The following is a 17,601-nucleotide window of genomic DNA, read 5'->3' as shown; positions in this document are numbered from 1 at the left end:
TGTTATCATGACAGAACCTGGCAAATTGTCAAGAGAAGAGTAATATCTGAATATATAAAAAAACAAAACAAAATAATAATAGTATCCACCATCAGTGATCTAAAATTAAATAAAAACCAAAACAGAACAGATACAGTAGCTTGTGACAAGATCCTTCCAAAATGATTTCAAAGTCAAAATATATTGGCTCTGAATGGATCTACATGTGGGAGGTGTTACCATCAAAAAAATATAATTGTCGGTTATATAAGTACTTGGCTTCAGCAGACCCCCGTGACCCTGTGTTCGGATTCAGCGGGTTGGAAAATGGATGGATGGATGGATGGATATAAGTAGCCATTTTTGTGACATAAAGTTGTTCAAGAACCAAATGGCATATCCAGCTAGGCATGGTGCAATTTATCTTGTGTAACGTTTCACAGAGGGTGGGAGAAAGTTGCAGTAGGTACCAAAAATATTCCAAACAGGCTGTGCTGAAGGCAGCTGGGAGTTGACCACTCTGTTTTGTATATTATTATTCTGCTAGAAAAAAACTACAGAAAGTAAGCCTGCTAGGAATGGTAGTATGGTGGATGCCAGGTTCTCCTCAATTTATCATGCCACAGACAAATGGCACATAACAAGTGCTATAGGCAATGGACTTGTCATAAATACATTGGGTCTCCATTGCACCACGTACAATTTTTGGTAGTTATCAGCTCCAAGCAAGACATGGAAGCATAGAATAGGGAAAGGCTCCAAAAAGATATCTTGAATTATTAATAGGTTTGATGACACCATATGTATTGGTCAGCAGTATTGGTAAGAGGAAATTCTTTGTTTTAGTTACATGAAAAGTTAATGAAATGAGTTTTGGCTAAAGCCTGGTAAAATTCTGTGGTATTGGGTCAATGAAACAGTAAGCATAATAAAAGATATACTGTCTTTATATATAATACGCTACTGTGGCTGTCTGTTTGTCCAGGATTTTAAATCACCTGTAGCTCACAAACTGTTTGACCTATTGACCTGAAATTTGGTACACACATACCCTGCACTACATGATGTCTACTATTCGCTTTCAGGGTGATGATTGACCTCCAAGGTTATTGCTGTTTTTATTTTTATTTTATTTTATTGTAGAATAAACAGCAGCCAGCAGGGTTTGGCCATCACTTCCCCTACCTCTTCATATCATTAAATGAATGGATGGTTGGAGTATAAAAGATTGGATTTTAAAGGGTTAAGAGCTGAAGGATAGGCTAACTTCAAATTTGTTTTAAAGGGTATCATTTATAACAAAAAGAATTAGTAATTAAATTGTAGAGGTTAACTGCTTCAAGATTTCTAAGAGTAACTGTATGCTGACACCTAACTATTGTCTTTAGTAAACGGATACCAGAAACTATGGATTCACATTTAAACAATTATTAGTCTATTCACAATATGTTCTTAACACCTCTCTATATGCATAGGCTAGATCAAGTAAAGTAAGTAAAAATGAATTTATAGTGAGCCTATTGCAAACAGAAGTCACAAAGCGCTGAACAACAAAACATAGATTAAAAAGAAATATCAAAACATAAGAACAGAATATCAAAACATAAAACACAGAATAAAATAGAAAACACAAATCAAGGATACTCAAATGCCTGTCTGAACAGATGTGTTTTAAGTTGACACTTAAACAGTTCAATAGATTCTGCTAATCTCAATGACAGTGGAAGACTGTTCCATTACCTTGAAGCAATTGTTTGAAATGTGTGATCCCCACATGTCTTTAATTTGGTTTTAGGAACTGAAAGGAGATCTAAATGATCAGATCTAAGAGCACAGCATGAGGTGTACTCTTGGAGGAGGTTCATAATATATTGGGGAGCTTGACAATCCAGAGCACTGTGTGTAAGAACCAGAGTTTTGAATGGGATCCTAAATTCCACTACGGTCCAATGTAGAGTGTAAAACTGGGGAAATGTGGGTCTGTTTGTGTGAGTGTGTTAAAAGTCTGGCAGCTTCATTTTGGACAGTTTGAAGATGAGACAAACCAGATTTACGTAGACAGGTAAAGAGGGAATTGCAATAATCCAGATGGGATGAGATGAAAGCATGGATAAGCATTTCTATCTCAGCCGTGGTAACAACGCATCTCAGGTGCATACATTTCTTAAATGGAAAAAACAACAACGACACCTGATATGTGCATCAAAACTCAGAAACTGATTAAATATGACACCTTGATTATGTAAGGATGCAGGAGAAGAGGTGGAAGTGGTGGAAAGTTTTTGAGAAATTGCTAGGTGCAGATCTGGAAAGGCAAAGATTAAACTCCCTGTTTTCTGAGTATTTAACTTTAAGTAATTGGCGGGAAGCCGGTTATTGACCTCCCTCAAACAGTTCACCAAAGAAGACAACTTGTGTAGTTCTTACAGCTTAAAAGAATAATAAAGCTGAATATTGTCGGCATAAAAATGGTAGGAGATACCATTAAAAGAACTGATAATTGTGCTAGAGGAAGCATACACAGTGAAAACAAGATGGGTCTAAGGACAGATCCTTGGGGCACTCCACAAGTCAAAGAAGCAGAAACAAAAGTAGACTTGCCAACAGAGATGGAGATAAACCAAGCCAATGCTGAAACAGTGATTTCCACAGAGTGACTTAACTTTGCTAAGAGGGTCTTATGATCAACCATCTCAAAGGTTGAACTAAGACCAAGCAGTACTAACACTGAACACTCACCTGCATCTGCAGCCATTAATAAATTGTTTGACACTTTAAGGAGAACTGTTTCTGTGGAGTGATGCTTTTGAAAGCCTGACTGGAAGGGATTCAGAAGTTTATGTTTCTGAAGAAAAACAACCAGCTGTTGCACAAAAACCTTTTCAAAGATTTTTGAGAGAAATGGGAGTTTAGAAATGGGCCTTTAATTTTTAGGAACTGAATGATCAAGATTAGTTTTTTCAGCAAAGGATGAACAATGGCATATTTAAAATGTTCCAACAGATGGCACTAATTCTCAGTGGAGAAACTAATTTTAAAAGTGAAAAACAAGCAAGAAATTATTAGCTGGTTTACAGTTTGACAAATCCACATTTAAAACATCAACACCTAAAAACAGAACACGTCATTGATTTCAGCACTGTGATAAGCTGAGAAACATTACTAACTGTCTTCTATTTTGTTTCTCTTCTCAGTGTCCTCATGTAACACTTGGTGACACTGCTATACTTTCAAGCTGTTTTCCTGCCAATGATGATGGAAGTTTAGATTATATAGTAAAAGACAGCAGTTTTAATGCTTGTCATACACGTGCGTTTGGGAGACAGTTTACATGCTCAAATAGATGCAGTAACCCACTGAGCCAGGGGTCGGCGCTGCCCCTAACTTTTTTTCTCCTGGCAGAACAACTGAAGAATCCACCCAGTAACATCACTTTCGGTTCCAATCCACCAATCCAAGACCCACTTCTTCATGACATCACTTCTGGTTCCAACCCCAAAAATCCCACCTCTTCATAACATCACTTCCTACAAAAATCTTCTATATATACCCTGATCATTTCCTCATTTGTCACTCTGTCTGTAAAGACGTCATTTCCTTTGCTTGTGCTACAGTATATGGGGGATCCCCCCAAACCTTTGACAGTGTTTTTGTCTTTATTTTACACACCATTATTTTTAAAAGCTCCGTTGCATGAAGGTACCACGGACACCACTGAAATGGAAACAAGCACACTTGTACTGGTTTTAGTTCAGATGTTAGACAACAAGTCCACCATAACTGTTTGACAAGATAAAAGTGCAACAATCATTTATTAACCTATATTCACCTCTGTGTTCACCTAGACCAGGGGTAGGCAATGTCGGTCCTGGTGAGCCGCAGTGGCTACAGGTTTTCATTCCAACCCAATTGCTTAATTAGAAACCAATCATTGCCAATCTCAGACCTTATTTAATTTTATGGCTTGTTAGTCTGTGCAATGTAAGGCTCTTATATCGTAGATTTTTTTCCTTTCCAAGGATATCATCCAAATGATATGAAGCCTAAAACAGATCATTTTCAGTCTGTCACATTTTTCTATTAAGTGTTTTATTAAATCAAACAGTGCATGATGAACACACACAGATGTAATTGGAAAAAAGCTAGCTGGAGAACTGCTGGCTGCTTTGTCTTTTACATCTTATTGCTAATAAGGAGCAATTAAAACACTGAATGCAGCAGTTTAAGATTGAAATAAGCAATTAAGGTTGGAGAACCTTAACAAGCGAGACCACTAAAATGAAGCATCAAAATGTCACTTAAGCAATATGTGCTTCATCAGCAATAATTGAGTTCTCGTTAAGGAACTGGGTTGGAACAAAAACCTGCACATACTGCGGCTCACCAGGACCGATGTTGCCTACCCCTGACCTAGACGCGTACTTAGGACAGCAACTATATCAAGTTCTAGAAGAGCATGTAGATCACAAGTGAAAAATAAAGTTCCTGGGACAAAAGCCAAATAAACAGCAGAAGCAGTCAAGTTTTCTTGCTAATCTAACAGACAGGAAGCATTATGAAAAAAGCATGATCTTGAATATTTGTGTTAATAATTGGAAATTATTATATTTTTTTTTTTTTTTGTGATTTGGATCTTTTTTTTTGGTTCATGAGACTTTCATATTTTGGAAGCTTAATTTTTTAAAAACTTTTTTATATGTGCAATTTTTTCCATTTGAATTTTAAATGCATCACATTGCCATTTTAGAAGCTGTTATTGGCGCATAAGGGGATGCTAGGGGACTGTGTCTGCTTGCTAGGGACCTGATTTGCGTCATGAAGACTTGCCAATAAATTAAAATGCCGTGCAGGAGCTCTTTTGCCTGAGATACAGATTTGATTGTATCTCTGTCAAATAGTCTTCATTTAGATACTCTGATTTTGACTCAGCTTTCATCTTAGTGTTTTGTATGTGACAAAATAATACAAATTTGGCTAACAACTTTTGTCATTCTTGTCTGACTTCAATTACAGTTAAACACCGTGGCTTGAAAAATAACTCCCAACCCATACATAAGACTTCTCTCTGTTTTTCATTTCAGTTTTCATTTTATTCCTGAAGGAAATGCCAGTCTCCTGATTAGCTGCATTCAAATGTCATAGCAGTTACTCCTAAATACTCATTGCCAGGGAGGTAGTGGGTGTCCATGCTGGGGAGCTATTGGGCTGCTTTGTGTGAAACTCTTTCCAAGGAAATAATCAAGAGTGAGAAAAATAAGCAGCTATCCACTACATACAAGCAAATTTAACAGATAGGAGAACATTGAATTTGGAAGTAGGTAAAATAAATATCTATCTATCTATCTATCTATCTATCTATCTATCTATCTATCTATCTATCTATCTATCTATCTATCTATCTATCTATCTATCTATCTATCTATCTATCTATCTATCTATCTATCTATCTATCTATCTATCTATCTATCTATCTATCTATCTATCTAAATATTTATTAAAATAAATAAAGGTAAAAATAACACTCTGAACCACCAAACTCTGATGAAAAATTGAAATGAAATAAAAGGTATGGAAAGGAATCCAGTCAGCTACTCTCCAAACCCTGGAAAAGGTAATTTATTTATCACAATCATTGACCATCAACAGTTCATTTTAGCTAGAGTTATTACACACAGATGTTTCATACTTGATACTTAGTTAGATTAGTTTTTCTGCACTTGTTGAAGTCTCTCAGTTTTTCATAAGTTATTCCTGACTACTTCAGCAGAGGTGCACAGTCCATCTATGAAGCATTAGAATGCACAATAAGCAAATGTAAAATTTTAAATTTTGAATAAAGCAAATGAAATCATTTGTGTAATTTCCTTAATTTATAGTAGGCCGTACTGCACTTGTCTTTTAATTTATTTTATTGAAAACGTTTGTAGTGAGAAGTCAAGCAAAATGACACCTTTCATTGCCTAACTAAAAATATTACAATATGCAAGCTTTCGAGGCAACTCAGGCCCCTTCTTCAGGCAAGATATAATGAGTTGCCTTGAAAAAATGCATATTGTAATCTTTTTAGTTACCCAATAAAAGGTGTCATTTTGCTTGACTTCTCATTACATCCATAATGGCGAACACGGTACAACACCCTAGTATTAAAAACTTTTGTAATTTTCACTTAAATGAACACAATCATGTGACAGATAATAAATTAGCAGTTTTCTTGCATGAGACACAAACTATTGCTTTTATGTTTATTTTGCAGGATTGGTTAGCCTTTTAGAAACAATTTAGACAGAACAAAATCACTTAGAAAACACATAAAAGAGATGGAATAGGCCTTAAAGAATGAAATATCACGAACACAAATCATTTTGCCTACAGTTCTTTGAGAATGAAAATACCCTGGGGAGCGTTGAGTAAAAGAGGAAAGTAATTATTCAGGAAGTTCGAAAACAGGAATTAGCTTATAATTATGCAAATCTATATCTGCTCTTTTCCTCTAGGATTACGTTATTAACAGTTGTAAGATCAGTCTTACATTACATTCAGTATATGGAAGGTCCCTCCTTCTAAGTTGTGTACTGCAGGGGTAATGCCATCTATTATATTCAAGAATTACGTCTGAAGAAGTGAGTCAAACTTTATGCTGCTTAGTATTTATAGGCACATTAACGTTAATCTTAAAATGGTAATAAACATGCCATCCTCAATTACACATCTCAATAAGATCAAAAACAATGTCTTTTCCCAGTTTTATCTGTACATTTGTATTTTACATATCAAGGTATTAATTAATTCTAGATCACTTATGATTAAGTTTCTTATACAATATACTAATAACATACCATACATCCATCTCCAACTCTCAAACCATCTAATGTAATAATATCCTAATAATTAAATGATGCTTTCTGTATTTTATTAGAAGAAGAATACTGCACATTTCAAGAGAGCTGGGTTCAGCTCCTGACTCGGTTACTATGTAGAAGTTGCATATTCTCTTTTTGAACTCTGGTTTTCTCCCTGAGTAATTGGACTAATTGTTGAGTTAAAACCATTCCCATCTAGGAGAGTGTGACAGCCTGTATAAGTCTCGTTTTTTGTCAAGGAGTGGTATTTGCTTTGTGCTTAATAAAGCTTTGATAAATGTCTACTCTCAGCAAAGCTGTAATGCAGGAGTGGACTGGGTCTCAAAACTGGCCCGGGCATTCTTCAATGAGTGAGGTGACGAGGTCGACCCACTCGGCCAATTATTCATTGTAATTTTCTTAAAATTTGTGATAAGTACACGGCTCGCTACTTGCTATGAGCCTATGATATGAACTCTATCTAAACTGTTGCCAAACTCAATCTGTACACTGTTTTTTAGACACACCTTAAAATTTGACGACATGCTTAGAAATAAAAGTTAATGAAAAATAAAAATTTAGTAACACGGCTTAAATGTTATTAGAGTACATGTCAAATGTCAATGTCATGTCCAAGTGCCAGTAACCTAGTAGTCTAGTAGCTGCTCATTTACTATGGAATAAATTATAACCTAGGTTATAATGAAAACCTCACATGACTGAAATGTTCCATTAACTTAACGATAAACTATAAATGTTCCGTCCTGATAAGAAAAATTCCTATCCTGTGCTTTATAACTTTATTTCATCATACTAATAATCGCAGCTGAAAACCACTAATTACAATAAAATGCATAATACATAATGTACACTAATTAGTACCAAAGAATTTAAATACTAGATATGAGATAAAATAAATTGCAATAATGTATATGCTAACCAAAATGTAATGGTATCGAAACAGAAATTGGCAAAAGGTAGTTCTGACAAAATTTTTCACTGCAACGTTGTGAACTAACAACTAAAACAACTTGATGATGTAATATGGTATATTATATAGGACTATATAAATCACAGTACCAGACAGGTAATGTTTAGTAGTTTAGAAAATTAATTTTAATGTCAAACCAGTACATAAAATTTATTTCATGAAACAAACGGCCCATGGCCAGACCAGAGTCTGCGGCCCACCAGGCATTGCCCAAATGCCCTAATGGCCAGTCCACCCCTGCTGTAATGGAATAAGCATGCTCAGATAACAAATGGGTAGATAAGTAAGGGGAAAATAAGTGAAATTAGTGGAAGAAGGGACTCAAAACACTTAAAATTTTGGAAAGTTTGATCAAAACAACTACACAACATGGAAGTTTGCCTTATGGTGGACTTTTGATATATACTGCAAAATTTCTCAACCATGCAAGATTGAACTCCTTCACTCATAGTTACATTCATCTACAGATATCCTACTGAATGTGCCTACAAATTTCTATATACTCAATTATTCATTTACCAATTACGAAGCCAGTGCTGCAGGGCCTGGAGCCTGTCCTGGCATCATTTAGTGCCTGGTAGGAATCAGCCCTGGATGGGGCAGCAATTCCTCACAGTGCACACTCACTCTGTACCAGTCGAGATTCACCAGTTTATCTAATACACAAATCTTTAGCATTATCATAACATCTGCCTTGGTTAAATGCCACAATAATAATTTATTCTGTGCAAAATGGCATTCTAAAATATCTTCCTGCTGTTTTATATTATCATATAATCTGAGTTCAACAGGAAGAAAATTAGTCAGGATGACTTGGCGTTTAGTCATTTCCCTTTATGCAGTAAGTTTTCCATATTCATTCATCACCTTGTTCGGGCTTTGTCCCTGCCTTGCATCTAATGTTGTTTATGACAGCATGCAAAACGAAAATTGGTTTAAACAAGTTCATAAAATGGATGGATAGTCATTCTGTCTTCATGTATCACTAACTAGAACATGCTTAGCTTGAATGACCACATTTTATTTTAAATGTTAGCCTTAATCATTCTATTCAGTTTATCCTGGGATGGATAAGTTGAGTGAAAAAAATTAAACCTGTTTTATAAAATCTGCCATTGCTACTGTACATTGTTCTCATTTGTAAACAAAATGGAAAAAAACCCTATCTACTGTAAAAATCAAAACTTTATTAACAAAGTAGCATCTAGACACTATAAGCAGCCATCACTTATCATTGAAATAGAAAGTGTTTTTCCTAGCTGACCTATACAGTATATCATACATGTTAAAGCCTTGCTCTCCCCATTGATTTTTTGGAAATACTGTAGAATAATTGAGTTTCAGCAGAGCCCAGGCAGGAGATCAAGTGGTAAGGAGACTGAACCTTTACAAGTGACATTGCTGCAGACGGATTTCACAGCACCTAATTGAGAAATCACTTCAGAACTGGATCACTACAAGCCCCACTACACATCTGCCAGCATACAATGGCAAAGCAGGTGACAGCAGCTCCCAATCATGACAGTAACAATAATAGTGACAGTGGCACATAGATGACATTCTGCTAGCAGTGTATCTTGACAGCTCAGGAGAGATGGAGGGTGACTGTACTGTGCTCAATGCAGCAGGCTGTTGAATTAGGAAGAGTGAACACCACTATGCACACAAACACTCCTTACTCCAACACTCTGCCCCAGATATGGCAGACGACAAACTTCTCTTAGTTCAAAAAATAAGCGCAATGGCATGAAAGACTGGGAAGCAAAGGAATTGCCTATTCTGAGATATGAGTGGAAGACTGAGTGAGAGTGATGTCCTCTACTTAGCCATGGGAGATCCCTGTTGTATGAAAAGTGCTGTGTGGCTGCCTGTTGAGAAAGAAGATGTTTTTGCTAAAGGGTTTCAGATTGACGTAAGGTGAGAAATTACAGCAAAAGCATGAATCAAGTGCAGGATTTGCTCTATTCAGCCATTTTTATCATATGACAAAACCAAAAAGTAATAAATATCTGTACATACTGTCACAATAACAGTTCACAGACATCAAAAAGGTTTGGGACAGCCACCTGTATATTATGCCCTGGCTGCAAATGGGTAATTTTGGTTGAGTTGTTCACAAAGTTGAAGTCCAAAACAGAACTGATTTTAGAGTGAAATTATGGCAGGTTTAAAGGCCAGAACAGGAAGTGACTTCATCAGGTCCAGGACTAGAAGTGACATCGTCGGGACCTGAAATGATGTCATCAGTAGTGCGGGAACCTAATGGGATTTCCAGTGGATGGTCTGCAGAGGATTAATAATAATAATAATAATAATAATTCTTTGCATTTATATAGTGCTTTTCTCACTACTCAAAGCGCTCAGCAATTGCAGGTTAAGGGCCTTGCTGAAGGGCCCAACAGAGCAGAGTCCCTATTGGCATTTTACAGGATTTGAACCGGCAACCTTCCGATTGCCAGTGCAGATCCCTAGCCTCAGAGCCACCACTCCGCCCATGAGTGAATTGATTGATTGAGAGAGAAAGTCAGAGCAGCTCAACACCCCCTACTCTGGTGTGGTACTATTATTCAGGCCCTTTAGCTGCCTCCCAAACGCACGTGTGTGACAATACACAGACAGACAGACAGACAGACAGACAGACAGACAGACAGACAGACAGACAGACAGACAGACAGACAGACAGATAGATAGATAGATAGATAGATAGATAGATAGATAGATAGATAGATAGATAGATAGATAGATAGATAGATAGATAGATAGATAGATAGATTAGCTTGCCAGTTTTATCATCCTTACTTGACACTGATACTCCCACCTTTAAACTCTCTTGTGAAAATGATCTGCCATGGCTTCTGTCATATACGCGATTGTTCTAACCTTAATTTCAACCTAGCCTTCTTTTTCTTTTTGAATGAAAAATGTACATTGTGTACATTTTAACATTTTATTGATGTCACTGAAAATAAACATAAAGGTATCATCGGACTCAGCTGCTCAGTGTTTACTTTAGTACCAGTGGTGGTGCTTCTCAGCAATGTAAACTTACAAGGTGTTTTACACAGTTAACAAGAAAAGGGCATAAGACATCACAAGGTTAAATAACGAAGATAAAATCCGGCTAACTGGAATAAAAATAACTTCTGAGAGGAGCCCTATAATATTTTGTCATTACTTTCACATATAAACCAAAGAACTCACTTTGAATAGGAGTCATCAAGACAGCAAGACAGCTATCATAAATAGCATAGGTTTAGCTGAGTCATAAGTGTTAAATATAGAAACAGCAGATCTAAATTACACCAAAGGAATAAGTGTGGGCTAACAGGTGTTATTTTAATAGTGCGAAGGCATCTTACACATGTGGTAAAAGGGAAGTGAGTCTACAATAAAATTAACAAGGAAGCTTGAGATATTTTAAGGCTTTTAATAAATTATGCACCAGGTATATAGAAGTGAAGGACTACACCAGACCATTTAGTTAGCATTAAAATGACAAAATTTGATGAGTCACAGTACTGACGTACATTGTCACAAAGTTGCCATCATTTTAAAACTATAATATCTGCTTTTTTTTACATAGTCATTTAAGCTATTCAAGCTATTTTATAAGTGTAAAGACAAGTTTGACTTACACAAAAAAATATAAATATATTTCTGATTTATCAGCAAGTTGTGAATATACAGAAAGTCAAATTTACTAAGCAGTTCAGTTCCCAAAAAAAAAAACTACACAAGTGAAAAATATATATAGTAATATATATAGTATGCCATATTTTCACTTACTAGCCAATATAAAAATGTGTACATTATACACAGAATAGAAAGCTTGGACCTCCTAAAATCTATCAAGGATAAGATCCTAGCTGTGACCGAGATTGTTAAGTATATGCCTCTTTCAGCCACACGTTCCTTCATGAAAACTTTGCAGCACTACTGTGCCTCATTCTGCTCAACTGGAGTGCTAACTCTCCGTCTCTACCACAATTAAAATCATACCCAACATTACTAAACGGACGGAGTGGTGGCTCTGAGGCTAGGGATATGCCCCGGCAATCGGAAGGTTGCCAGTTCGAATCCCGTAAATGCCAAAAGGTACTCTGCTCTGTTGGGCCCTTCAGCAAGGCCCTTAACCTGCAATTGCTGAGCGCTTTGAGTAATGAGAAAAGCGCTATATAAATGCAAAGAATTATTATTATAATTATTAAACTAAATTCATTCTAGAAGGAACAACTTTTTCATACATTTTTTTTCAGTAAATGGCATCTTTTCCTTAATGCCCTCCAAGGCTAGCAATATGCTTAAAGTAATTCAAATATCTCTATTCTGTCTCACAAAATAATTCAGCTGCCCCAATCTAAACTCATAACAATTTTCCCTTCTTCCTGTAAGAACACAGAGTAGATGAAACATTTTAATCCCCAAGCAGAAAAACAGGAAGAAGGAAAAACATAAATATTACATATTAGTTAATACATAATGAATAGTACTAAATAATTAATAGATAAATCAGTTTATTTACAGAATCTCAGCCAATTGCAGATTTCTAAGGTTGCTGTGTAACAGAATTTAAAATATTTCTATGTGGTAATGGTTAGGTTGCCTGCTCACTAAACATTTTAGCAAGTCAAAAATATAAACAAGGTTAAAATCAGAAATGTTAATCAACATACAGAAAGTATTTAATCTGAAGCAAAGTCAGACTCAAGGTCAAGAACATTTCAAGATCAAAAAATAAATATTAAAGTAAATTTCAAATTGGTGTTTGCTGCAATTACCACTAATCTTAATTAGTTTTATCAAATACTTAGAAACCAGCTTTTAAAACTTAACTTAAATATAAACAAGTGTTGCATCTATTGGTTCTATCCCTTTCTCAAATACTGAATCTGCCTCATTATCAGACCACAAAGCTCTTCTTCTACTGTATTTCATCTCCAACTTCTCACAACTTGTGCAGCTTGTCTGTGTTTCAACTCATCTTCACTCTGCAGCACCTACTTCTGCGTTAAGCTATCTACAAAGCAGGAATGTTTTTTCCTATTAACATTAATTCAGTAGAAGATCTGGCTTTTGTTTGGATGGCAACTGAGGGTATTGTACAAGATTTTACTATAAGCAAAATTCAGAAATTTGCTCTGACCCACTAACAGGGAATTCTACAATTAGAAACTCACCTTTCATCCCTTGCAGGTACTCATGGTGATGGTGATGAAGCCTAGTTATGAATTGATCAAATTTAACTCATTGCTGATACAAAAATCTGAATTTGAAACTCATTATATCAGTGCTCGATATTAAGCTTTATGTGCTAGACCCAGTAGGCAGCTTACAATTAAGCTAAGAGAATGCAATGCCCTGACATCTATCCATTCAATTAGATGTAAATCCTACAATTTAACCAATAACTCTATGCATATTAATGATTGCTTCTGAAAATTGTTTTTGGACCTATTTTCTGAAGACCCTAAATTCTCTAGTTCTGAATGTGGGTCCTTCTTGGAAAGTCTGTCTCTCCTGTGACCTTTAACATAATTTCATCAATTACCGACATATAATTTTTCAAAATGTGCATAACCAGCCAAAACAATATTTTACAGTCAGCACATAGTTTTAGCTGATGACTACTCAAATGAGATTGAGCAGACACAATGTCTGGTGACTTTAGGTTTAAGGACAGCAAGGGAGCTGGGACTTCAGCCCTTTTATTTGTATCCTGCCCATGTCAAGAGCGGAGGCTCTGTTATTTACGACAGACCTGAGTGTGCTTTAGAAGCTATTATTTGATTCCAAGTTAAAGGTATTCTGTCTTCCTGAAAGTCGACTTCAGATCTGCATTCTGGAATCTTTTGTGCACATGACATTTTCACTACTGAAAGTGATTTACACCAGGAAGTACTGCCCACTGATTTGTGGTTTTACCCACCCAGGACAGCTCTAACTGTGCAATCTGACTTCTTACACTGCTTTTGTGGGTTTTTATTGATTGCAGTTTTTATTCTTGCTGCTGATTTACAGGTTAAATATTTCACTCATTTTTTTTAGTAAGGCATTATTTCAATGTATTTGATGTATTATGGGGATTGGTTAATTACTGTTTGTTACTGTTGTTTAGGAGAATGTGGGTGGCCCCTCCACTCTTGCAATATTCATCACTGTAGTAATAAAAAAGACTCTACACTCTCCAGTTCTGAACTTAATTCCATCTTGAGAAATTTCTCTCTTTCCAAGCTCTCTGTTAATGACTCTGGTAGAATAGCTGCTTCAAACTCATTACCTGCATTTAATTTGGATTCAACGCAGGTCCAAAAATCAACAGGACCTGAGGCACTGCCCTCTGACGTCTATTCAAGTTTATGGGGTCAACCAATTGTTTATTATGTAAAAACATTGAATACTGCTATTTTGGTCTCACACATACATTGTAAGGAGTAAGGATCCACTGACTGTGCTACCTATTATTCTATATCTTTAAGGAATACTAACACACAATTACTGGTAATGGTTAATGTAGGGTGACCTCGCCTGGTAATCCAAATATGAATATATCCTGACTGCTCCAACCAAGTATCTGACAACATGCGTTCACTCCACATATTATCAACAATTCCTCAAAATTATCCCTACTGACTGCTCTCATCGCACTATATTCTGAGAAGGTCTTTGACCAAGTGAGCTGAACGTTTTTGTGCCAAATCCTGAAGACTATAGGCCTGGGTGATAATTTCATCAATATGACAAAAATCCTCTATTCTTCCCCATCACATCAAATTCTTACAAATTCTAATATTTCTTGACCTATAAAGATTTCCACAGGTGCTAGACAAGACTTGTTCTTTTTCTCCTTCGCAGTTCAATCTATCACTCACACTCTTTGCTGCCACCTATGTTGCTTACACCAGTTATAGTTCATTGCTTCCTATACTGAAAATCTCTCTTTGCACTCTCTTTATAGGTAATGATCTCTCAGATTTCTTTTACATCTTAAGTCTAACAAACATATATGAGTCTTTGTCAGATTATAAAATCAACTGAGAAAACTCAGCTCTCATTATCCTAAACTTTCTGTGTAAGCATTGTAATGTTCCTTCTTAATTTTCACTAAAAATCTTAAATCTTAGTGATTGGCAAAAATTGATATAATGAAGATATTAGAAATAAACCTGATCCATTAGGCTTAAAAGTCAAGACAGAATTTAGGGGTAATTATTGACTCTGGCCCAAGTTTTAAATCACATAATAATCAGATCACTAAGACAACATTTTTCACTAAAGAAATATAGCATAAATTAGACCCCTTATAACTTTGCAAGATGCTGAAAAATTAGTTCGCATTTTTGTTTTTAGTCAGCTAGATCACTGTAACACACTCCTCTCAGGACTACCAAAAAAAGACATCAATCGATTGCAACTAGTGCAGAATGCAGCTGCCAGAATCTTAACTAGGAAAAGAAAATCTAAGCACATCACTCCAGTTTTGATGTCACTACATTGGTTACCTGTGTCATTTAGAATTGACTTTAAAATACTGCTTATGGTTTACAAAGCCATAAATAATCTCACTCCATCCTATATTTTAGAATGTCTTTCACCTTACAGTCCAAATCGTAACCTTAGATCTTCAAATGAGTGTCTGCTTATAATTTCAAGAGCTAAACTTAAATGAAGTGGTGAGTCAGGCTTCTGCTGTTATGTGCCTAAAATCTGGAATAGTTTACCAATAGAAATTTGCCAGGCTAATAGAGTGGAACACTTTAAAAAACTGCTAAAAACACATTATTTTAACATGACTTTCTTATAGCTTCATTTTAGTGTAACCTTGATATTCTGTATATGTATTTAATTATCATTTTGATCATGGCTCCACAATCCGTACTAACCCCTACTTTCTTTGCTGTTATTTTCTTTGGTGGCAATCTGTGCCACCACCACCTGATCAAAGCACCGTGCAGTCCCTACATTGATGGATTGAAGGCCAGAGGTCCACATGACCATCATCGTCTAATTCTTCCACATGAAGCCTGAAAACCATGAGGACTGATTGAGATCATTGATGTTAGGTAGAGTGCCTAGTGGGGGCCGGATGGTCTTCTGGCCTCGGAACCCCTGCAGATTTTTTGTCTCAAGCCCCTCTGGAGTTTTTTACTTTACTTCTTTACTTACTTTATTCTTTGTTACTTAGTATTGCCTAATCTTATTTTTATATTTTTCTTTTATCTTCCTTCATCACGTAAAGCACTTTGAACTACGTCATTTGTATGAAAATGTGCTATTTAAATAAATGTTGTTGTTGTTGGTTAATTCAATTAAATATTTGAAATTTGACAATTTTTCTTCCATATCTCAGACAGTTGCTTCTAACTACAAACATATTTTTAAAAAAGTTAAGGGCTCTCTTGTATCCTAGTCATTTGTTCCTTTGTCTTTCAAATCTTGCCCAGCAGTTATTAAAGTAAATATTTTACAATGGTTTAACTTTGCTGCCTCTTCCACTCCTAAAGACTTAGACCAAATGTTAGATTTCTAATATCCAAATCTTTATGGAATTAAACATCACCTACTAATAAACATAATACTCTGATTAGGAATATGTTGGAGGATGCAATCTCTTTGCCTGAACTTCTTTTTACAATTGGGCCCTTACTCTCTGGTTGATCCAGAGTATTCCCTCACCCGGTGTTATTGAATACAATATTGCAGCACCCAGATCTGAACCTTGTCTTCTTATTTTCTAAGATCAAGCTAAAGGCCTGCACCCTAATTTAGGGACTTCTGACAAATATCTATCTATCTATCTATCTATCTATCTATCTATCTATCTATCTATCTATCTATCTATCTATCTATCTATCTATCTATCTATCTATCTATCTATCTATCTATCTATCTATCTATCTATCTATCTATCTATCTATCTATCTATCTATCTATCTATCTTTTGAGCAAAACTTTGGAAACATGTGGTAAAGAGAATCCTGGCAAATACACACCCCAATTTTCCACAACTTTCAGTTTCTAGGTTTTATGTTTTCATCCATTTTAACTCCTAGCATGTGATATGTCTGTTTATTTCTGCAAACAAACCTATAGAGGTTTAAATAAAATGTAATTTGTTATCATCTCACTTACGCAACCTTCTTGGGGTGAGTGATGCATTATTACAGGAGTTAACATTCTGGGCCTAAACTGCACTGATTTTGCTCTTGTTAATTGTGCATGAAATCCAGATTCAGCTGACTCACTAATCTTTGACACTACATTTCCTCCTTATCCATCTCTTGACTGAGGCATATGAAGGGGACTGCTCAATTAATACATTGACTAAGCAAGAAAACATTTTAAAGGTATATTGTTCTTTAGGATTAGAAATTCAGTGAAAGTATAATATTTTATATTTTGGTACCCATGTCGATATTGCTTTCAAACATGAAATATGTGCAATAAACCACAAATGACAGAGATGTAAAATTCACATAATTTAATATATGTAAAGTAATCTTTGGGCACATACAAAATCAGCATGTAGAGTCTATCTTTCAGGTTTAGATTGTAAAATATAAATTTATACAAAATTTTGTGAGTATAAATTCAACTAATAATTGCAACTTCTTAGGCCATGATTTTATAAGACAGTCTTTTTTTCCAGACAGCAATGTTAACAAAACAGAGCAGATTATGAGAATAGACCTGCAGTACATGTAATAGACAATGAAGCCCTTACCTCCTGCTGCAAATCTTTGATTATTTTGCTTTTTCTTTCCATTTCAGTCTTCAAGAAATTGATCTAAGGGA

At 35.6% G+C, this 17,601-nt stretch overlaps 1 protein-coding gene across 1 annotated transcript in view; it reads right to left on the bottom strand.

Annotated features, from left to right (window-relative positions):
• luzp2 (leucine zipper protein 2) overlaps positions 1-17,601 on the bottom strand; it is a 709,194-nt gene that overhangs the window by 165,247 nt on the left and 526,346 nt on the right. The window contains exon 5 of the mRNA XM_028794214.2: positions 17,531-17,593. Coding sequence (XP_028650047.1) covers positions 17,531-17,593 — 63 coding nt within the window. The remainder of the gene's footprint in view (positions 1-17,530; positions 17,594-17,601) is intronic.

This window comes from Erpetoichthys calabaricus, chromosome 2 (genome assembly GCF_900747795.2).
Source record: "Erpetoichthys calabaricus chromosome 2, fErpCal1.3, whole genome shotgun sequence".
Taxonomy (NCBI): Eukaryota; Metazoa; Chordata; class Cladistia; order Polypteriformes; family Polypteridae; genus Erpetoichthys; species Erpetoichthys calabaricus.
The sequence above is the reverse complement of the archived record's forward strand: the minus strand, read 5'-3'. Positions and strand labels throughout refer to the sequence as shown.